The sequence below is a fragment of the Colius striatus genome, chromosome 2 (genome assembly GCF_028858725.1).
Source record: "Colius striatus isolate bColStr4 chromosome 2, bColStr4.1.hap1, whole genome shotgun sequence".
NCBI classification, from domain to species: Eukaryota; Metazoa; Chordata; class Aves; order Coliiformes; family Coliidae; genus Colius; species Colius striatus.
This window is the reverse complement of record NC_084760.1, coordinates 121,172,294-121,194,291: the sequence shown is the minus strand read 5'-3', so window position 1 is coordinate 121,194,291 and position 21,998 is coordinate 121,172,294. Positions and strand designations below refer to the sequence as shown.

The window sequence follows — 21,998 nt, the reverse complement described above, 5'->3', positions numbered from 1 at the left end:
ACCTGGGGGTGAAAGACAAAAACAAGAGGTGAGTGGAGGGGCAGAGAGGGCTGGAAGCATCAACCCCTGCTCCCAGGGGACATGGCCAGGCAGAGAGGGCTGGAAGCATCCCCACTGCTCCCAGGGGCACATGTCCAGGCAGGGAGGGCTGAGATGGGATGGAAGAAGGAAGGTTATAACACAAGAAAAATACAAATAAGGGGATCATCAAAATAACCACAGATGAGCCCCCTCAGCTTCCCCAAACTTCTACAACCCCTGTGAAAACCAGCTGAGGACAGGGCCTGGAAGGGGTCCCAGCCATTAAGCTCATTGATGCAGCTCCATAAATGTGAGGAAAGGCAAGCAAACCTCACTACCAAACCCCAAAGCACTCCCAGGTGCAACAGCTGAGGAAGCAGCTTCATTTTAAGCAGCCCAGGACCTGCAGAGCCCCTGGGAGCAGAGCAGAGGGGCCTGGATTTGGGGGAGAAGGGGTGAGGGCTGGTGATAAAGCAGCACATATCCCCCCCCTCTCCAGCAATCTCCAGGCCCCTTAAAGACAACAGCACTCCTGGCAAATAGCTGAAAGGTTTTATTTATATAAAACTCATATTAAGGACATAAAAGATTGCATCTTAAAAACAAACCCAACCCCACCAAAGCAAAACAACCCCACAAAAACAACCCCGGAAGGTCTGCGACTATTTACAGCAGTATTGCACAAGTAAAGTGGCAATTACCCTGTCCAAAAATTCATCAGTGCAAAACACAAGGAAAGCCAGGGAAATTGCAGTTAAAAAATTGCTACATATGCTGGGTTGTGTGTGTGTGTGTGTGTGTGTGAGAGAGAGAAAGGAGTTAGTGATCCATCAGCACATCCCTGTGCGGTACCTGCTGCTCAAGGGGCAAGATGGGGCTTCCAAAGCAGGGTTGGGAGGGGGGGCACAGGGTGAAATTCCCACCCCCTTTTCACTAATGCTGAAGTCTCTGATGTGCCTAAATCGCTCCTGGAAAGAGAGGCACTTGGGAGAGGGGCCAGAACAAAAGGTAACCCCGTGAAGATGGAGAGAGGTGAGGATGCAGAAGGGGGCTGGGCTGGGCTGGTGGGAGGAGCGGGTGCTCTGGGAGGGGAGGTGAGGCAGAGGGAGGTGAGGCAGGGCAGGGATGAAGGCAAAAAGGCTTTTTTTGTTGTTTTTCCAGCCACTTAAATAAGCAGGAAATAAATATCAGCTGTTTCTACCAGCGCTGTGGAGCAGCAGAGGTTACACCTGGGGAGCAGGAACCCAAAGGACAAGCTACAGTATTTGCCAGGGCTTGACTGAAAAACAACAGCAGAAAAGGTCTTTCCTCTGTTGTCCTTTTCTTCTTCTTTCTTGCCTGGCCCTTGGTAAGCTGTAGAAAAGTGACCCCAGAGGAAGAAGAGAACATTGCACGCAGGTTATTTGGCTCAGATGATGAAAGTAACACGGTGCCCTACTCTAATAAATAGGTATTTACAGGGAGGGGAGAGAGGAGAAGCCTGAAGGACTCGGGGAGATCACAGGGGATCCAGCATCTTCATCAGAGCCCTTTGGCAGCAGGGAGGCCACAGGCCGTGCCTGCACTGCCCCAGCCTGGAACACAGCTACAACCAGCCCCACGGCCAGTTCCAAACACCCCCCTTCTCCGGAGAGGCTCTGGGAGGGTTCTTTTGAAGGAGAGGGGGAGGTAATTTTCCTATGGCTGCCTTTTGGCAGGGAGCAGCTCCCGGGGAGAAGCCCCAGGCAGCCAGTGCCAACACTCGGGGTCGTTTCTCCCTGCAGTGGGTGTCTCCAGGGCAGCCAGGAGGGGGTAAAGTGCTCGGCAGTTCTTTGGTGTACTCCAAGGGACACATTCTGGGATGCTGCGAGGCTGTGAGCCCCAAAAGCACCACTTCATCCACCCACAGGGGATGAAACTCGACTGGGGGGGAGCAGGGAGGGAAACCACAAGCTCACCTGGCTACCTCTGCTGCCAAATTTGGTGGGGGGTGTTTCCCTTTCCCCTTTGACGACCAAGAGCTCCACGCAGGGTCCCACGGGACAGCCACGGCAGCGGCCTCCCCGCTCTGGGCCTGCCTGTGGAAACCCTACAGGAGATCCAGGATGGCTGGAGCAGGGCTGGGGCAGCAGAGCTCTGCTGAGGCACACCCCAGGGCAAGCAGGAGGAGGAACCTGCCCTGGCCAAACCCGAGTTCATCAGCTGCTTTAACCGCTCACTTGGCTCTCCACCAGCACACAGCTTGCCCTGCTCTCCCAGAAACACGCCCTGCTCCTGCAGCTGAGGCTGATCCTGCAACCCATGACAAGGTCCAGACACAAACCCCCACATGAAGGCTAGAAACAAGCGAAAGGAAACCTTTTCTGCAGGGGGGAGCCTGCAGGGGAGGGCAGCGGGAGCCGCAGCCACGGGCAGCCAGCGCACACAGCTCACACCGGACAGCCTGCCCGGCACGAAACCCACTCGTGAGCGCACCGAGCCCGCAGCTGAGCACTCTGCCCACCCCCACAGACACCAGTAACCACACAGAGCCCCCAGCAGCCCCTCCCCGTGTGCACACCGTGGGGAAAAGCCACTCGGGGGCTTGGGTTGGGGTTGGGTTTTTTTCCTATGGTGCTGGTGAAACCAGACGTAAACCCAGGGTGTTTGGGTTTAAGGAGCACCTGCACCAGCCAGAGGGAAAAGGGCCTCTCTGGAGGCAGAGAGGGGGATGTTTGTGCATAGATACTGGGGAGGGGCTGGAGCAGCCACCCCCCTGAAAGCACCCACCAACCCGAGACAACGCGGCGAGGGGCTGAGGCGACAGACCTGCTTCTTCCATGAGCCCTTGGGCAGCTGCAGCCAGGCTGTGGGGGCTCCAGGGGGAAGAGGAGGTGCCCTGGGACTCCAGCACCCAGCCAGCTGTTCCCAGAGGCAGGCAGGGGGGAGAGGTGGCAGGCTGGGGGGAGAGCAGACCCCACGGAGCATCCGTAGCCGTCACCATCCTGCACACCAGCATCCCACGGCCCAGCTCCTGCCCCTGCTCCAGGCTGTGCCAGGATCCCGAGGGGGGGGCAAAGACACCCCCAACCCCAACTCCAGCTCCTTACAGCCCCTCCTGGGTCCAACAGCCAGCGACAAGCAGTCCCTGAAGGTGGGCAGCGGGGGCTGCGGTGTCCGGCTGCAGAGCTCTGGCACCTGGGGCTGTCTCAAGCTGCCTCCGGGGGGTTTATTGCCGAGTTCCTCAGCCCCAGCAGCACTTGCTGCACCCACCAGGCCCTTCAGAAGCGTTTGTACAGAGTGGTTGTCTTCAAAAAAGAAAGGAAAAAGGGGTAAAAAAGGCAAGCTGGTGGGCTGGGGGCTTGGTGTTGGTTGGTTGCTGTGGGGCTTTGGAGCCTGGGAGCCTCCCAGCTCAGTCTGGAGATGCAGAGTGACAAAAGGCAGAGGTGTGTCAGCAACCCCCTCCCCGAAACACGGGCAGGCAGCAGGAGACAGGCGCTCTGCACCCCGCCAACCCGGGCGCGGGACTCGGGCCAGCCACGGCTATTTACAGGGAGAAGTGCTGACTGAAAGGCCTCTGCTCCTCTGCTCTTCTTCCACCGTGGCCCAGGAGGCAGAGGGAGGGCTCAGTCTCTGGAGGAGGTGTGAGAGGCGAAGGCAGGCGGCTGTGCCCCAGGCTGGGCTCTCTCTGCTCTCCCTCCCTGCAGCCTTCGTCCCAGGGCAGCCCGTGGGGTTCTGGGCACGGCGCCCCAGCAGCAGTGAATCCGTTGCCTTTGGGTATCTTCTCTGAGGCTCCTCTGGGAAAATGATGCTGAGAGAAAGGAGCCTATGAAAGAGCTGCGAGAGGAACAGCGCTGCGGGACGGCATCCTGCGCCGCTCAGCACCGGCGCCTCAGCCGCCCACGTGGACCCGCCGCGTCCCGGGGCAGAGGCAGGCTGGCAGCCAGCCACATCCATCTGTCTGTGTGTCTGTCTGTCCTCCCTGGGGCTTTCCCAGGGGGCAAAGCAGTCCTGGCCCCTCGGGGTGCTCACTGCATCCTCCAGATGAGGCGGACGATGTAACGCAGCAGGCGCAGGATGACGACCTGGGGGTTGCCCGCCTGCTGATCCAAGAGACCCTGCGAGGAAAGGGAGCAACAACACGTGAGGAAGGGAAAGAAAACCAAGCAAGACAGGGACTTGGACTGAGGGTAAGCGCTGGAGAGAGGCCAGCACAGGCCTACCAAGATGCTGAGGGGATGGAACGTGTGTGTGAGGAGGAAAGGCTGCAGCCCTGGGGCTGTTCAGCCTGGGGAACAGAAGCCTGAGCTCAGGGGCATCTCCTCAGTGCTCATCAATCCTTAAAGGGCAGGTGGTGAGAGGCTGGGGCAGTGTTTGCTGTGTGGTGGGCAGTGCCAGGACAAGGGATAAGGGGCACAGGCTGGGGCACAGCAAGTGCCACTGGCACAGGAGGAGCAAGTCCTTTGGTGCTGAGGGGAGGGAGTCCTGGCCCAGGCTGCCCAGGGAGGGTCTGGAGGGTCCTTCTCGGGAGGTTTCCAACCCCAGCTGGACACGTTGCTGTGCCCCTGAGCCAGGGGCAGCTGCTGGAGCAGGGGCTGGGGCAGCTCTGCAGGGCCCTTCCAGCCCCCAGCACGCTGGGATCTCCCCTGTGCTACACACACTGGTACTTTCAGAGGTGCAGAATCAAGCACTTCACGAAAGAATGAAAACAAACCCCGTGACCTTTCGTGCTTCCCATCAGTGAAAAGCTCTGTAACACTCACAGGGTGGAAGCTGCCTGCTCCTGGCCACATCTGCCTTGAAGGTGGCCACCACGGCAGCGCTCCTCACGTGCCAGTCTGCACACGTGGGCACAGGAGGCACGCCATGCTGCCAGGGGGAGCTGAAACAGGGCAAAGCAGCAGCAAGGCCTGCAGGCACAGCCAGGAGAGAGGCTGAAAAGCAGGGCATGTGAAACCCAAAAAGGCACCATCACCCAAGGACTGGGTATTCCTAAGCCTTTTTTAACTCTGGCCAAAGAGCAGCCCAGAGCCTCTCCCTGTCTGTGCTGTCCCAAAGCCACTCGCTCCAGGCTGTATTCAGTGCAGCCCAGTCATGCCTGTGCATGCCACAGAGAGAGAGTGGATGCTGTTTACACCCATATGCACACTGCCACGGGGACAGGATGCTGGAGCATCCTGCAGCTGGGTACCCAGGCCCAGCACACCTCCCAGCTCCCCTCTCCTGTGGGGCTCAGCCACCCGGGAGCTGTGCCCCCCACCACCAGCACGCTGAGCCCGCTGCACTGCCTGGCAGCCAGCGTGGCAGCCAGCAGGGACAACACAGCCCAGAAGCCCAGGGAGCTTGGAGAAGGGTGCAAGGGAAATGCCCAAACTCAGTTTCCTTCAATGGAGGTGCACAATGCCATCAGGGAGGCGATGTGGGACGTTTGGCAGCTGTGCAAAGCCTGGGGCGCAGGACTGAGGGATGCATCCTCTGCCAGCAACTGCACAGAGGCTCCTGTGGCCACCTCCACGGGGCTAAGAGGGGCTGGCTGGAGCCCTCCCCTTCCCTGCTGCCTGGGGAGTGATGGGCAGGGCACAGCCATGGGGAACACACAGCCCTAACCCGTCTGACAGCTCCGACCTGCCCGGCAAGTGCCGCTTTGGCACTGGCTCTTCCTTTCCCATCCCTAATGACGGGGCAACCCCCTGTCCTACCCCCCTCTCCTCCTGCCAAAGGCTCCAGCTGTGCAGGGACCATCCCTTCCTCCTTCAGGCAGAAGGAAAAGGCACCTTTCCCCCAAGCGACAGCCCAGCACACCGGGGATTGTACAGCAGTTGCTGAAATGCTCTGAGACCTCTCGTCTGTGGGTGCAGGGAGTGAGGATTTGGCAGATGCTGAGCCAGGGACAAAGTGTTCTTAGGGTCATGCATGACAGGCCCTGCTCGTGTCATCTAGCAAGCAAACCCAGTGTGTTTCAGTTCTCTCCCTGCTAAGGCCACCTCACAAAAACCTGGGTGATGCTCTGCAGCCACCAACCCGCATCCCAGCCCACTGCTGGCACCACTCTGCTCAGGCCTGGGGGGAAGCCCTTTCCCAACCCCTGCCTTTCAATCCACGTCCCTTGGATCCAATGCATGCACTGGGGCTGTGTAGGGAGCAAAGTGCACAGTTCCAGCTCCCACACAGGGCAGCACAGAGGGGGCTGGTCCTCAGGAGGTGATGCAGGGAGCACATTCCTGCTCACCACAAGCCAGCAGTGTGCCCAGGTAGCCAAGAAGGCCAAGGGCAGTCTTGCTTGTGGCAACACTGGGGTGGCAGCAGGAGCAGGGCAGTGATCAGCCCCCTGTGCTGGGCCCTGGGGAGGCTGCAGCTCCAGGGCTGTGCTCAGTGCTGGGCCCCTCACTCACTGCCACAGGGACACTGAGGGGCTGCAGCGTGGCCAGAGCCGGGCACAGAGCTGGGGAAGGGGCTGGAGCACAAGGGGCTGGGGAGGGGCTGAGGGAATGGGGGTGTTGAGCCTGGAGAAGAGGAGCCTGAGGGGAGACATCTAAGCAGAACTACTTGAGCAGAGAGATTGCACTAGATGATCTTTAGAGGTCTCTTCCAACCCCACCATTCTGTGATCTCTCTCTGCAACTCCCTGACAGGAGGCTGCAGTGAGGTGAGGGCTGGTCTCTTCTCTCCAGTAACAAATGACAGGACAAGAGGAATCAGTTGCCCCAGGGGAGGTTGAGGCTGGAGCTGAGGCAGAACTGTTTCCCTGAGAGGGGTGTCAGCCCCTGTGCCAGGCTGCCCAGGGAGCTGGGGGAGTGCCCAGCCCTGGAGGGATCCCAAAGCTGTGGGGCTGAGCTGCTGAGGGCTGTGGGTCAGTGCTGGGCTGGGCAGGGTGAGGGCAGGGCTGGGACTGCAGCAGCTTCAAGGGCTTCTCCAAGTGAAATGATTCTCTGACTCCATGAAACCTCTCTCCAGAGGCACTCAGGAGGGCTGCCTGTGCTCCAAATGTAAGGCACTGCTCTGGGAGGCAGTGAGGAGAAGGCACAGGCACACTCCAGCTCTGCCAGCCCAGATGGGTCAGACTGCCACTACCAAGAAGAGGTTGCAAGAGGCATGTTCTGGATTCAGACCAGAACCCAGCTTTCTCTGCTCAGGAGAGCCAGAGAGCCCAGAAAGAAACCACAGCCCAAGTCACGCAGGGAGAGTGGAGCCACAGCAGCCTGGCAGCCATTGCTGGGGACAGCCCCTGCCTACAGACACCCAGCACAGCAGAGCAGTGAGGAGACAGGCTGCAGGAGTGACTCAGGAGCCAGGGCAGGCAGACAGAGAGCAGGGCAGTGTTTCACCACCTGACTCCTCTTCCCACAGCCGAGCGCCAGGGTGGGTGGCTGGGGCCAGAACCCACATGCAGGGACATGCAGCCAGCAGCAGCACTCAGCTCACTGCCTGACAACACTGCTGAAAACCACTGTGTTCCCCTCTCTGGGCTGGCTTGGGGTTGGCTAAGGGGGGTGTCTTTTGCATCAGTACCACCTATCTGTGTTGCAACACTCGAGGGTGAGAGAGTTTACACTCTCATAAATACACTCTCGTGTTCCTGAACAGGTCTGGCAGAGTCTCTGGAACAAAAATAAGTCATCAGGCCAAGTCCATCATCCCTGTGTCTCATTTGCAACTACACTTCATAGAATCACAGAATGGCGGGGGCTGGAAGGGCCCTGCAGAGCTCCTCCAGCCCAGCCCCTGCTCCAGCAGCTTCCCCTGGCTCAGGGGGCACAGGGACGTGTCCAGGTGGGGTTGGAAACCTGAGCAGGAGCCTCCACACCCTCCCTGGGCAGCCTGGGCCAGGGCTCCCTCCCCTCAGCACCAAAGGACTTGCTCCTCCTGTGCCAGAGGCACTGCCTGTGTGCCACACGCTCAGCTGCTGTCCAGAGGTGATGAAGCTTTTCCCTTTGTAGAGACCATGAGTAAAGGAAAGTAGGAAGAGGAAAGTTACCCTTCTGGGACAATAGGAGGCGTTGAACTCGTCCCCGATGCGCCGCAGCTCCTGCGCGATCCAGATCTCGGGCTGGACGTCTTCTGCTGGCGAGTGCGACTGCCACCGGGAAGCTGCACCAACACAACAGGAGCAGGTCAAACCCAGGAGCCCCACCAAGGGAAATCCCAGCGTGCTGGGGGCTGGCAGGGCCCTGCAGAGCTGCCCCAGCCCCAGCAGCTTCCCCTGGCTCAGGGGGCACAGCAACGTGTCCAGCTGGGGTTGGAAACCTCCCAAGAAGGAGCCTCCACACCCTCCCTGGGCAGCCTGGGCCAGGGCTCCCTCCCCTCAGCACCAAAGGACTTGCTCCTCCTGTGCCAGGGGCACTGCCTGTGTGCCAGCCTGTGCCCGCTGCCCCTTGTCCTGCCACTGGCCCCCACACAACAAACACTGCTCCAGCCTCTCACCACCTGCCCTTTAGGTATTGCTGAGCTCAGGTTTCTCTTCCCCAGGCTGAACAGCCCCAGGGCTGCAGCCTTTCCTCCTCACACACACGTTCCAGCCCCTCAGCATCTTGGTGGCCCTGCCCTGGCCTCTCTCCAGCACTTCCCTGTCTTTCCTGGAGAGCCCAGAGTTGGACACAGCACTAAACACTTTACCAGTACCACAGTTTAACAGATGCTTTATAAAACCCATGAAGAGCCAACGGGTCACTACCACATCTCCTTGAATGTATCACTGTTTTCACACGCTCCCAAGCCCAGTTCCTTGGAGCTGTGCATGGCCCAGGCTGCTGGGGCCTGCACGTGCTGCACAGTGCACAGGGGTCTCACTGTGGGTGATGGGCCTGTAGGACAGGCTCTCATTCCTTGTTATTTGTTATAGCACCAGGCTTTCACTTTTCATTGGAGGCTTCCCTTAGGAGCATCTCCTCTGGCATATCCAAGCTTTGGTCCCCTCCTAAAGAGGGAGAAAAGCTGAGCTGCCAGTCTCCAATTGCTTTCCCTAGCTAAACCTTCTCTTCTCCTCCTTCTGGCAAGTAATTTGCTCTTCTTGCAGGCACAGCAACTCCTTCTCTAACCTTAAAAACCCTCTGTCTGGGGGAGTTGAATAAAATTCTCACATTCCTTCCCCAGAACAGCTCCAAAGTGCCCAGCAAGAGAAGGGAAACGATTGGTTTTGTGGTGCTGAGACGAAAGCCACAGCTGGGTCTGTACTTCAGCACGCTGCAGCCCTTCCCACCTGGGACTGGGACCTTCACCCTTCCAGCAGCATCTCCCTGCACTTCAGCAGAAGGAAAGCCCAATGCAAGAAGGAGGGGGGGGAAAAAAAGGGCTAATGCATCAGTTGTACTGTGCTGGCTGAGCCTCTGTTTGAAGAAGTGATCAGAGACATGATGAAACCACCCTGTGACACCTCAAACAGCGGTGACCCAGGCAGCACCCCGTGCAGCCTCTTCCCTCTCCCACCCAACTGTGAGCCACCAGCAGGAATCACAGCTTTAAGGAGAGGGGAAAGGAACGCAAACAACAGGCAAAAAAACCCCCACAAACCATAAAGCAACCCCACACAACCCGAGGCAAAACCCAGCCCCAAACCGCTGCCCGCAGCGGAGCGCTTGGCACGCCAGCCCAGGAGCGCTCGCGAGGGGACACAAGGAGCTTCCAAACACTCAAAGCATTAGTGGGGCAGTGAAAAATAGAGAGAAAAAACTAAAAACTGAAAGCAAAGGCTGGCTCCAGGCTGCCTGGAAAATGTCCTCGTGAGCCAAGCTCGTGGGGCTTGGCTGCTGCTTGGGTTTTGTTTGCAGGCTGGAGTAGCGCAGGAGCACCCGGGGCCGGCCCTGGCGTGCTGCTGCTGAATGAACCACGGCTCAGTCCCGGCCACACGCCCCCAGCAACCCCCAGGGGATGGTGGCCAGGGTGGGGAGACACTCCCAGAGCTCTTCCCTGACACCAGAGCTGCCCCTGATAGCCAAGTTAGGAACGGGATGCAAAGAGGAAAGGAGAGCTGGTGATGTGGAGGGAGCTGTGTGAGGCAGAGGCGCTGCTCCTTGCCCGTCCTCTCCCCCTGCACAGCCTCTGCACAGAGTGGCACCTAAGAGCTCAGCCCCATCCTCTCCCCTGCACAGCCTCTGCACAGAGTGGCACCTAAGAGCTCAGCCCCATCCTCTCCCCTGCACAGCCTCTGCACAGAGTGGCACCTGAGAGCTCAGCCCCATCCTCTCCCCTGCACAGCCTCTGCACAGAGTGGCACCTGAGAGCTCAGCCCCATCCTCCCCCTGCACAGCCTCTGCACAGAGTGGCACCTGAGAGCTCAGCCCCATCCTCTCCCCTGCACAGCCTCTCCCCAGTGTGGCACCTAAGAGCTCAGCCCCATCCTCTCCCCTGCACAGCCTCTGCACAGAGTGGCACCTGAGAGCTCAGCCCCATCCTCCCCCTGCACAGCCTCTCCCCAGCGAGCTCAGCCCTCGGCAGGCGAGGCCTGGGGTTGGTGGCTGAGAGCGAAATCGGGCTGAGGTTTTCAGAAAGGACTTTCTGTGGCGCTGCTGTCAAAAGGGTCCAGTCATAACCGGTCCCAAAACCAGTCAGAGGTGCTTTCAAGGGGCTCCCCCAGCAGCCAGGCTGCGAGCTGGTGCCTTCTGCTGAGGGCGAGCACGAGGAGAGCCCGGCAGCAGCTCTTGCCAGCCCACGGCACGCTCACGGCACGCTGCAGCCGGGGACCGGCACTGAGGCACTGCCGTCCTCCCCGGCAAGGGAAACAAACCCAAGCCCAAACTGCACCTAAACCAACCCCAAAGTGTCCCTCCTCTGCCTCCCAGGCTTGGTCATCACAAACCCCTGAAGAAGAACCACCTCGGAAAGCGGCTTCAGGTGAGCTGGGTGTGAAGCTCGAGGAGACGATGGCCGTGGTGGCTCCAAACCGAGAGCAACAGGAGCAACACCCAGAGCAACACCCAAAGCATCTCAGCTCAAGGCTCCCTCCTTGAATTCACCTCCTGCAGCCAGGGCACCTCCTTTGCTGCTTCTCTGCCCCCTCCCTCAGCACAGGGAAACGCACCAGGATCTGAACCACTTACAAAGCACCCGCACGTGCGGACTCCAAACACACCCCAACCTGCCCCCCGTGCGGACCCTGTGCTCTGGCACCTCTGCACAGAAACGCTCTTGCAACAACACCAACAAAAACCCAAAAGGCAAAATTCTCAGCTCCTGCTAAGAGCCAAAAGGCTGAACTCTCAGCTAAAGACTCACACAGCCCCAGCAAAGGGAAGCTCTCTGGTGCTGGGTGGCTTCGGGGTGAGCGGTCCCGGCACTCCTCTGCAGAAAGCAGGCTCAGCTTCTTCCTCTCCACCTCCCCTGGCACAACAAACTCACCCCTGCTCCTCCCCTACTCACCCCCTAAAACCACATTCACAGATTTGGACCTGCTTTAGTGAGAGCGTTGGATTAGATGATGTCTAGAGGTCCCTTCCAACCCCTATGATGCTATGATGTGCTGAGCCAGCACTGCAACCCTTCCCATCTCCCACCCAAGAGCATCCCCTCGCTGCTCTCCTCTACTCTGCCACTCAAAAATAGCTTTGGAGATGCTGGTTGCACCCCCTAATGCTGTCAGCTGCAGCCCAGAGCCCGGCTGCCCACCTTCTGCCACCCCAGCAACGGCTGGGCTTGGGCTCATTCCTCCTCCCAGCAGCCAGCACCCGCTCCCACCCGAGGGCACCCTGCAACTCCTCAGGGCTGCCTCTGCCTGTTTGGGTTTGGAGCCATCACCGCTGAGAAGTTTGGGGCAGGGTTTATGAGGTTTAGGAGAGAGGCAGCTGCAGGGCAGAGCAGGAGCTTGCCTGGCTCTGGCAGCCTCGGGAGCAGCCCACGGGCCAGGCTGAGGGCAGCCAGGGCACACAAACGCTGTCCCTGCCAGGAAGCGCCTGCTTATTGTTGTTGTTGTGATGATTACTACTAAAGGCCACTCGCTCAAGCTTCCTACAGAAGCTTCTCCAGCTCCCAGCCTGAGCCTTCTGCAGCAGATAAAAACCAGCCCATGTCACAACACAATGACAGCACCACCCAGTGATACCCTTTGCTTCCTGGCAGGGGGACACCGACCCGCTTCCCCACGGAGCACTCCCGGGCACGTCACTGAGGAGAAGGGGCACTGGGCAAAGCCTGGGAGCTGCAGCCCCTGAGCAGGGATAAAAGGGCTCTGCACACCCCTGCTCCCAGCTTGAGAGCAGCCCAGGGCCCCGTTTTGACAGCTTGAGGATCTTCCCTTTGCTCGTAGCTGTTTGGGATGATGCCCCCAGCAACAGCACCAGTACAAGCAGAGCTTCCACAGCTTTCCTAGAGCTCAGGAAGAGAAGCAAAACACCAGAGAAAACTTCAGTTTCCTCCTGAAGCACCACAAGGAGAAAAGAGCCCTCCACCAAAACCCCAGCCCCTGTGTGCTGAAGCACTGGCTGCAGCTTCTCCCTGCCCAGGAACTCCAGCATCCCCGTGCCACGTGTTTGGGAGGTTGTGAAACTTGCATTAAGCTGTAATTACTGCAATAATGTCAGAAAATCTTTCCTAAGGGCATATTACAGTCAGCCCTCTGCAGCTGTAACCACAGCCATTAACCATGGAGAGAAAGGGGAAAAAAAAACCCCAACAACAACAACAACAGCAAAAAAAAAGCTGTTTCGATGGTGTAAAGCTTGGAGCTGGTGTTTGTTATCCCTGAGGAGCGCCACCGGCGCCAGACCTGCCTCGCTCCCGGGTCAAAAGGCTTCCCCGGCCCAAGGGGGATTACTGAGGAGAGGGGAAGGCTGTGCCAGCCTCGGCACGCTCGTTTTCCCCACCGCTAGAGGCTTGGGCTCAGCCTTACCTGGTGAAGCCACACATCAACACAACGCCCGCCCGCTCCCACGCTGCTCCGGCTCTGCGCCTCGCCAAAAACACGCCGCAGCCGCTCAACCCCAGCTCCCCCCTCCCGCAGCACGGGAAGCGCTGCCGCAAGCCAAGCCCCGAGGAGGAAGCTGGATCAAACAGCTCTGTCCCCTCCTCCCCGGGCACGGGCTGACCCATCCCGGAAAAGAGCACAAATAATAATGAGAAGGGGAGGGAAAAAACAAGGCAGCACCAGCTCTGTGCGAGCGGGTGTTTCCCCAGCAGCACGGCCTGGCACAACCCCACCGCCACGGCTGCCAGGGCAAGGGTCGAGCTCGCCAGCAGCCCCCCGCACGCCCCGCAGCCCCATCCTGGCACGGGCTCAAGGCCTCGGCGGGGCCTTTCGCAACCGCGCCGCAGGTAGGGCTGGGGCAGGGGCTGGGCTGGGGCGGGAGGGGGCACCGCAGCCCCCGGAAAGCAGAGGGTGGGATGCGGGAGGCGCCGCTGCAGGTGCGCGGCGGCGCGGGGCAGCGCTGCCCAAAGCCACATTTCGCCTCTCTGAGCAGAAAAACAAGCGCGGCGCAGAGGGGAAGGCGGCGCTGCCACGGCACGGCACGGCACGGCACGGGAGCGCTGCGGGTCGGTGCCGCGGGCCCCGGCCCCCCCTCCCGCCGCCCCCGGGAACTCACCCATGGCGCTGAGGCAGTGGCTGAGGGCCTGGCAGGGGGGGCTGGGGGTCTGCGTGGCCTTGTCGCAGCTGAGGGGCCCGGGGCTGCGCTCGGCGTCGAAGGAGAAGTACCCGCTGGACGAACGAGACAGCAGCGGCGACCTCCGGACGAAGATGAAGAGGGGCGAGCGGGTGGCGAAGGGGCCGGGGCTGGCGGGGGGGCCCCGCGGCGGAGGCCCCGCCGTGGCGGCGGAGCCCGAGCCGGGCAGGGCGGCGGGAGCTCCGGGGCGCAGCTGCGCGGCCGGGCCCGGCCCCTCCGCGGCCACCGGCAGCCGCCCGCCCTCGCCGTCGCGCTGCGCCTTCACCTCGGAGGGCTGCTTGGCCATCGGGGCTGCCTGCGGGCGGAGCGGCACGGCGTGAGGCGCGGAGCGGCGTGAGCCCGGGAGGAGCCGACCCGCCGCCGCCGCCGCCTGCCCCGGCCCGGCCCCTCCCGCCCCCCCCCCGCCCGGCCCCATTGTTCTGCCGAAAGTGCTGAGGCGGCAGCTCCGCGCCGCGCCGCCCCCCGCCGTCCCGCCGCCCGCCTCGCCTCGCCCGCACCCCCCCTTCCCCTCCTTCTCCTCCTCCTCCGCCCAGCCCTCGCTCACAGTGCTCCCCGCCGGCTGCGGCGGAGCGGAGCGTGGCGCGGAGGGGCGGCCGCCCGCGGGGCTGCGGCGGTGCGACCAGCGGCCCCGGCCCGGCCGTGCGCTGTGCCCCGGGCCCTGCGCCGCCGCCGCCCCGCCCCGTGTTTACAGCGCGGCCTCGCCCCGCCCCCGGCACGCCCCCTCCCGCACCGGCACGGCCCCTCCGCGCGCCCCGCACGCACGCGCGCGCGGACACCCGCACCGCTCACTGCACGCGCGGACACCCGCACCGCTCACTGCGCGCTTCCCGCTGCACGCACACACGGGACACCCGCACCGCTCACTGCACGCGCGGACACCCGCACCGCTCACTGCGCGCTTCCCGCTGCACGCACACACGGGACACCCGCACCGCTCACTGCACGCGCGGACACCCGCACCGCTCACTGCGCGCTTCCCGCTGCACGCACAGACACCCGCACTGCTCACTGCACGCACAGACACCCGCACCGCTCACTGCGCTTCCCCTGCACGCACAGACACCCGCACCGCTCACTGCGCTTCCCCGTGCACGCACAGACACCCGCACCGCTCACTGCACGCACAGACACCCGCACCGCTCACTGCGCTTCCCCTGCACGCACAGACACCCGCACCGCTCACTGCACGCGCGGACACCCGCACCGCTCACTGCGCGCTTCCCGCTGCACGCACAGACACCCGCACTGCTCACTGCACGCACAGACACCCGCACCGCTCACTGCGCTTCCCCTGCACGCACAGACACCCGCACCGCTCACTGCACGCACAGACACCCGCACCGCTCACTGCACGCGCGGACACCCGCACCGCTCACTGCACGCACAGACACCCGCACCGCTCACTGCACGCGCGGACACCCGCACCGCTCACTGCGCTTCCCCCCGCACGCACGGGACACGGGCACCCTTCCCAGCGCTTCCCCCCGCACTGGTCACAGTGCAGCCTCCACGCCTCCCGCACCCACCCCTTGGTCTCCCTGCCTCCCCCCGGCAGGGCTGCGGGTGCCCAGGCACGCACATATCGACGCGGGTCAGTCGGAGCAAGGGAAAGGAATCAATCAGGACAATAAGCAAAAGCGTAGTGGAAAACAAACCCCAGGGCACCCCGAATCAGAGCCCGGGCAGGAGGTGCTTTGCATGAACAATCCTAACGCTGTTTTGCGGTGACTAGCTCAAAGCTGGGCCCTGGCAGCCGGGAGGGACCTGCCGACCACAGCTTCCTCCTGCCCCAGCGCCGGCGCCGAGGTGCGGGGACGGGCGTCCCGCCGCCACCCGGGCCAGCCGCGGCGCCCCCTGCCACCCCCCCGGCCCAAAACCCCGCGGGAAGCCTGGGCTGGGGCTGTGGGCAGGGAGGTGACCCCCGTCCTGCCCCGTGTCCCCCGGCCCAGCTGCAGGCAGCCGCAGGAGCAGCGGTGCCTGGCGCTGCCCCAGCCCCAAAGGCTGCGGGGGGGCACAGGGAGGGTGCGGAGGCTCCTTCTGGGGATGCTTCCAGACCCGCCTGGACACGCTCCTGTGTCCCCTGAGCGAGGGAAACCTGCTGTAGCAGGGGCTTGGACCAACTTCCCCGTTACAAACCCCCTGTTGTATGATTCTGTTTCTCTGTAGCCCCCCCCTCCCCTTCCAGCCCCTTGCTACTGTGCAAAGGGGGGCCCAGGGAGCCCGGGGCCAGCGCCGGTGGCTGCTTCCACATCCACTCCATAAACACCCTTATAAAAACACAGATGTCCAGCGCTGCTGCTGCCTCTGGGGGTGGCCCTTCGCAGGCCTCCGCTGCAAGGGAGGGGATTTGATCAGGGAAACGAAAACAAGGCCCAGGAGGGGCCTTTATTTATGAATCCAAACCCCGAGGAGCCCCGCTGAAGCAGCCTGGCTTGCACAGGAGAGGTGCTGGCCCCGACCCCGGTGAGCAGCCCCCGGCACGTGGGGACATCAGCTCCCAAAAGCCGGCAATGGGCTTGCAGACCATCCCTAGCAGAAGGTCCCAGGGGTGAAATCCCCTTGTCCAGCCCCAAAGCAACCCCACAACTGGCTTCACGCAGCCCTCAGGGGCTGGGGAGCATCCCGGGGAGGTGCCAGCGCTGGGACAGAGGCTGGGCAGGAGGGTTGGGGCACAGAGGCCCCAGGCAGATGCTGTGTCTATTTTCTCCTCCTCCTTCAGTTTGGTTTCTGTGTGGGTGTCTCATGTGAACAGCGAGGTGCTGGGGCAGGCCCGGGGCGAGGACAGCCTGGCCTTTCCCCGCAAATGCTTTTGGCGCTGTCTGGGGGCTCCCCCACAGCTGGGTTGCTTCGTTGGGCCCCACCAGCAGCCAGCTTCACCCCCTCTTTCTGCCAGAGCATTTCTCCTCCTATGAATCACAGCACCAGCCTCCTAGAAACAAATCTGTTTCGACTGTGCCCTCCTTCCTAGTGTTGTGAACCACCTCAGGGGCGTTTGCACCAAAGCCACATCCCGAAGGTCACCACCTCGGGCTCGGGGATGGAGAGAGGTGGAGTTTTGCAAACCCTCCCTGCCACAGGCTCTGTCCCCACAGCATCCACCCTCCCAGCCCCTGAGGGATGCTGGGTTGGGGATGCCACGGCTCAGACCTCATCCTGCAACACTAACGGCCAATTAGCAAAGCTCCCACCGGCCCAGATGCCACCAGACAGCCAGAGCTTCCTCGTCTCCCACGTGGAAAATCAAAGGGAGGGAGGAGAGGGGAAGGGGATGAATAATGAGGATGCTGGGATGCAGGTCCCACAGTGATGGCCAAGCACTGGCTGCCTGCATCTCCCCCCACAGCCCTCCCTCTGCCCCGTCCCTGCAGCCCGTGGCTGGCGCTGGGAAGAGGGACGGAGGGAAGCAGAGGGACGGAGGGGCGGAGGGACGGAGGGAAGCGGAGGGACGGAGGGAAGCGGAGGGACGGAGGGAAGCGGAGGGACGGAGGGAAGCGGAGGGACGGAGGCTGGGGAGGAAGGAGCCTTGGCCCTGCCACCACAGCCTGAGCAAGCTGAGCGTGTCCCCGAGGGCAGACACAAACCGGCCCAAGGCACAGCCCTGGCACGCAGCTGCTCACCAAAGCCATTTATAACCTTAGGGCGCCCAACGGAAAGCAGTGACGGCTGCTGCCGCTCCAACCCGTCATGACAAATGTTATTTCACTCTGTGCTGGGAGATAAAATCAGGTTGCAGCCACGTGCCTCACGCAGGAGGCTTCGCCTCAGCCGGGCTTCGGAGCCTGACCTTTACCACGGCGCGGTGCCGCGCACCAACGGCTCTCGGCACCGGGACCCGGCGCCCCGGGGGCCTCCCAGGCGGCCAGGGAAGAAGAAAGAGGAGGGAAAGGAGGAGCATTTCCTGGCTGGGGGAGCAGGGGGAGGCAGGAGGGGCTGGAGGAGCTGCCGGGCAGGGAGGGATGAGCAGGCGGCACGTGTGGGCTCCAGCAGCCGGGGCAGGCGCAGCTGGGCACAGCTGTGGCGAGAGCAGCCGTGGGATGTGCACCGAGCTGCCACCGGGCTCAGGCACCTGCAAGTGATGTCACCAGCGCCCAAAAGCCCCAAACCCTGCCTGCCCTGACTCCTCTCTCTGCAGTGACCCATGCCTCGGCTCTGCATCCCCTGAGCTGGGCAGGGACCAAACCCAGGTCTTCCACATCCCAGGCGAGCGCTGAGCCACGCAGTTGAAAGAAGAAAACCCCAACGAGCCAAACGAGATCCATTCCCCCTCTTCCATCAGCTCACTCCACGTCCCTGATGGCTGCTGTGAATGTGTAGGGGTTATACATGGCAGGGCTATAGCAGGGTGTCACTGTTGTGCACTCAGCTGCAGCAGGGATGGAGACACAGTGGATGGATTAGAGGACGGTCCCTCAGCAGCAGCAGCCTCACCTGGAGGCAATGGGAGCTGACAACAGTCCTGTCCCGCCTCGAGTGGTCCCTGGGCCGGGGCTGGGTCATCCCCTGGGGGGTATCACTTGGATTCACTAATTAATGAGGCGCCTGCGACTTTAAACAACCCTCAAACAGCGCAAGGAAGGAATCTGGCAGCAGCAGGGGCTCAGCCAGGGGCTCCTGGGGACGGGTTACCACCAGCAAGTGACGGAGGAACCTAGGGGCCAACAAAGCCCCCAAGGCCTCTGCCTGGGGGCCCCCCCAGCTCACCACAGCTGTGGCAAGTGGCTGAAAAAGTGACTAAACTTGGGCTTTGTGCAGAAGAAAAAAGGCGAGCCACCCACACACCAGGAAATCTCTCCTCTCCGTGTGGGTGGTGGAGGCCCCAAGATGAGTTATCTCTAAAGGGCGACTCTGGGGATACCTCGAGATGTTCACCGGCGTGGATTCGGCGCGCGCCCTGGAGGCAACGGCAGCAGCGCCGGCTGGGGCTCGGCTGCTGCTGGGGTGCTTCTTGCAAAGCTCTTTTTAGCAGCTTGGTTTAAAAATGGGTCAGGAAATAAGGAGCCTTCGACCCCTCCAGGTTGTCTCTTTGTGGAGCCATTGCTGTGGTGATAACCTGGATGGCTTTAGGGGATGGCAGGAGCAGCAGCTCAGCACGGGGGCTTCTCTTTGTGAGGTTATTTAATGGTAAGGAACGGGGCACTGACAGCCTGAACCTGACCCAGGACAGGCAGGCAGTGTCTCTTTAGCCATCCCCTACAGCTACCCAGCACTTGGCTAAAGCCATTTGTAACCAAGAGCCCGGAATGATAAAACCAAGGCGTTCGCAGGCAAAAATCCTCCCCATTGCATCCCTACAAACATCCTCAGAGCTCACAACCGTGCCCTCCTTCCTTGAGATGCTCTCAAGCACCGAGCAGGAGCCGTGCCTGCAGCCACAGAGATGTTTTCCAAGCCAGGAGGGATGCACAGAGACTTGTAGCAAACACCTATCTACCATATATAACGATGTGAAACTCCGACACCCACGCGAGCTCCTTCCCCCGCTCCGCAGAGGACTCTGTGTGTGTGGGGGGGGGGAAGCTGACATTTAAGCCCTAGATGGCACACACAGCTGGAAGAGACACACCTGTATTGCTACACTGAGGTGGGAGAGGGAGAAATTAGGGTGAATTAGGGGTAAAGAGGCAGGTGAGGGCTCCCATCATGCTCAAAACACAACGTGCTCGTAACGCTTTGCACTTTCAGAGCAGTGTGTGCCACTGCATTGTGAGAAGGGGATTAAATACATCTTTACTCTCTCTATATATATATAAAACCTTGAGCCTGGCAGAGATTTTTGCCTGGACAGAGAACAGCTGGCTCCAGCTCCCTTTGTAAGAAAATGAAATGAAGGAGGCAAGGGAAGAGCACAGAAAGCACAACCCCAGCAGTGGATGTTTATATTTCCAGCAGCTCCAAGGAGGTTTCTCCAGCTGATCAGCCTCACGCTGCAACACGCTACAGCTGACTGGTTAAGCAGCTGCTTTGTGTCAAACCCAAAGGCTTTTCCATATGCCACGGGAAGCCTGACAAGAGGCAAAGCAGGGTGTGTTAAAGGGTAATCTGAGAGTGGTTTGCCATAAAAAGCAGGCAGAGGAGCCCCAGCTGTGGGGAGATGCTCCCTGCTGCTGGAAGGAGTAATCCTGCGCTGCTGGGGGAGATGGGAAGGGCTTTCCCAAGGCAAGGAAGGAGCAGTGCTGCCTTGGTCTGGGACGGGAGCAGGGAAAGGAGCAAGAGCACGGTGCGAGACGTGGGAGGAGCAGATAAACTAACAGCCTAAGTGAGTTACCCAAAGTGACTGTTTATAGAATCACGTGAAGCTGCTGCAGTCCCAGCCCTCCTCTCACACTGCCAGGGCCACCACTAACCCCCGGCCCTCAGCTCCATGGCTTTGGGACCCCTGCAGGGCTGGGCACTGCCCCAGCTCCCTGGGCAGCCTGGCACAGGGGCTGACACCCCTCTCAGGGAAAAGGTTCTGCTTGCTCTCCTGCAGCAACTTGAGTGCAACATTTCCTCTTGCCCCATTGTTTATTACTTGGGAGCAGAGCCAGATCCCCAGCTCCCTGCAGCCTCCTGTCAGGGAGTGTCAGCGAGTGCTGCTGTCTGCCCTCAGCCACCTCCAGGCTCAACACCCCCATTCCCTCAGCCCCTCCCCAGCAGCCCCAAGGTCCCTGCTGCCCATACAGGCTTTTCTACAGCGCAGCTGAGTTTAGGCAAACGACTCAAGGAGCATTTGCAGAACCTCTACACACAACAGCCTGTGATTCCAACCTCCCGGGCCAGAACAGCAAACCCTCCCACCGCCACCCCAGCCATCCCCACCTGCAGCAAGCACAGCCTCTCGGCCCTGCTCAGCACCCGGGGTGGCAGGGACCGGCCTGCCTTTACCTCACCTACCCAACCACCACGTGGATTTAAAGTCAGCCAATTTCAGCAGGGGAGAAACACCCCCGAGAGCAGCTGAGACGGAGGGAGACCTATGAAAGTCTGTTGTTTGTCTCCCTCCTGTGGATAGAGGCGCAATTACAGCCCTCGCCACGACCACACACCCTTTTTCTCCATCCCTTCCCGTACAACCATGACAACAGCCTCATCCTGCTGACCAAACAGCCTTTTTTCTCTAGCAGTTCCACGGGATTCCAAACCAGAGCACTGCACCAACAGGCCTGTGAGGAGCCTCAGGATAGCTGTGAGCCCCCTGCAGCCCCTGAATGTGCTGCCCACAGAGAGCTCACCAGCTCCTCAACAGATTCAGCCAACACATCACCTCTGTGCAGTTTGAGTGGGGAGGATCTGCAGGCAGCAGAGCCAGGCTCATGAAGCCCAGCTGCAGTATTTGTGTGTGCTGCACACCCACTGAGCAGTCATTCCCCCAAGCCACGCTGCCAGCTTTCCTCCCCTCCTCTCCCACGCACGGTATCTTCCTCACAATCCACTCCAGGCCCCCTAACCCCTGCTCCTAAGCATCTTGTTTTAGCCACAGATAAGAAGAAGGTACTTACCCAGAGGTGCCCTGGTGCTGGGATGATCCTGGTTGCTCAGCTCCGTTGCTCACTGCTTGGGAGGCACCGACTCAGAGCTCCTCCAGCCCAGGAGGAGCAGCACTCCACACGCCTTTATCCTCTGAGGTTCATCATCAGGCACTAGCGAAGGTGGCAATAAGCTGCAGTGCAATGCTCAGGCAAGCAGCCCCAGCTCCCTGGCACACCCCAGGAATGGGGGGAGATTTTGCCACCAAAGGAGGGTCCCAGCAGAAGGAGGAGGCAGGTCAGGAAGCTTTCCAAAGCATCGAGTCGTGGCTTGGCGGTAGCAGCAAAGTCTCAGCCGAGCAGCGTGAAGGGTGCAGAGAAACAAAAAGTCGCTCCACAGCGAGGGAAGGTGGCAGGTGCAGCCATCCTTTGCTGTGCCCAGCTCTTCCTGGTGTCCTTGCCAACGTTCAGGTCATTCAGGTTACTCTGATGCATAAGAGCCACAAAGCCAAGTGAAGCTCGTGCAGAGCGGAGGGGACAGCAGCGGGGACTCGGCCTGCTGGAATGAAGAAAGGCAAAAACAGGTCAGAAGGAAGAGAAGGCACTTGTAAAGGAATGCTTTCCCAGGGTATTGTCCCAAACTCCTGCCACAGCAAACAGCCTTGCAACAAAAAGAAAGAGAACCCTTTCCATTCCAGCCAGGACAGGGATTTGCCCCTGGGTTTTCCCCTCACCTCTAATAGTTGTGCTCTGCCTGGTCAGAAGTGAATTCAACACAAGGCAGCAAGTGCAATTTCACTCCTGTCTAAATTAAACCTGCAAACCTTGGTTTCTCTCCTGAAAGGTTAGAGCAGGAGGGCTGGGAATGTCAGCCCCAAACCTCAGAGGCACAAGAGCAGCACTCTGAGTGCTGCTGCTCATCTGCACGTCCATCTCATCACTGACTCAGCACCGCAGCTAACTCATGGATAGGAGGAAATGCAGCAGC

At 60.8% G+C, this 21,998-nt stretch overlaps 1 protein-coding gene across 2 annotated transcripts; it reads right to left on the bottom strand.

The window, feature by feature from the left end:
* Nucleotides 1-558: 558 nt before the first annotated feature.
* BCL2L11 (BCL2 like 11) lies at nucleotides 559-14,187 on the bottom strand. Of its 2 annotated transcripts, none has more exons than XM_061989368.1 (3): nucleotides 14,110-14,187; nucleotides 13,488-13,860; nucleotides 559-4,097 (listed from the first exon to the last, which is right to left on the bottom strand). In XM_061989368.1, exons 2-3 carry the CDS (start codon nucleotides 13,849-13,851, stop codon nucleotides 3,523-3,525), a joined length of 939 nt encoding a protein of 312 aa, XP_061845352.1. In that variant the 5' UTR covers nucleotides 13,852-13,860; nucleotides 14,110-14,187; the 3' UTR covers nucleotides 559-3,522. The 2 variants fall into 2 exon arrangements, with proteins under 2 accessions (XP_061845352.1, XP_061845353.1); XM_061989369.1 differs by lacking the exon at nucleotides 14,110-14,187 and adding an exon at nucleotides 7,955-8,067 and having other exon boundaries at nucleotides 3,914-4,097; nucleotides 13,488-13,972.
* Nucleotides 14,188-21,998: the final 7,811 nt, after the last annotated feature.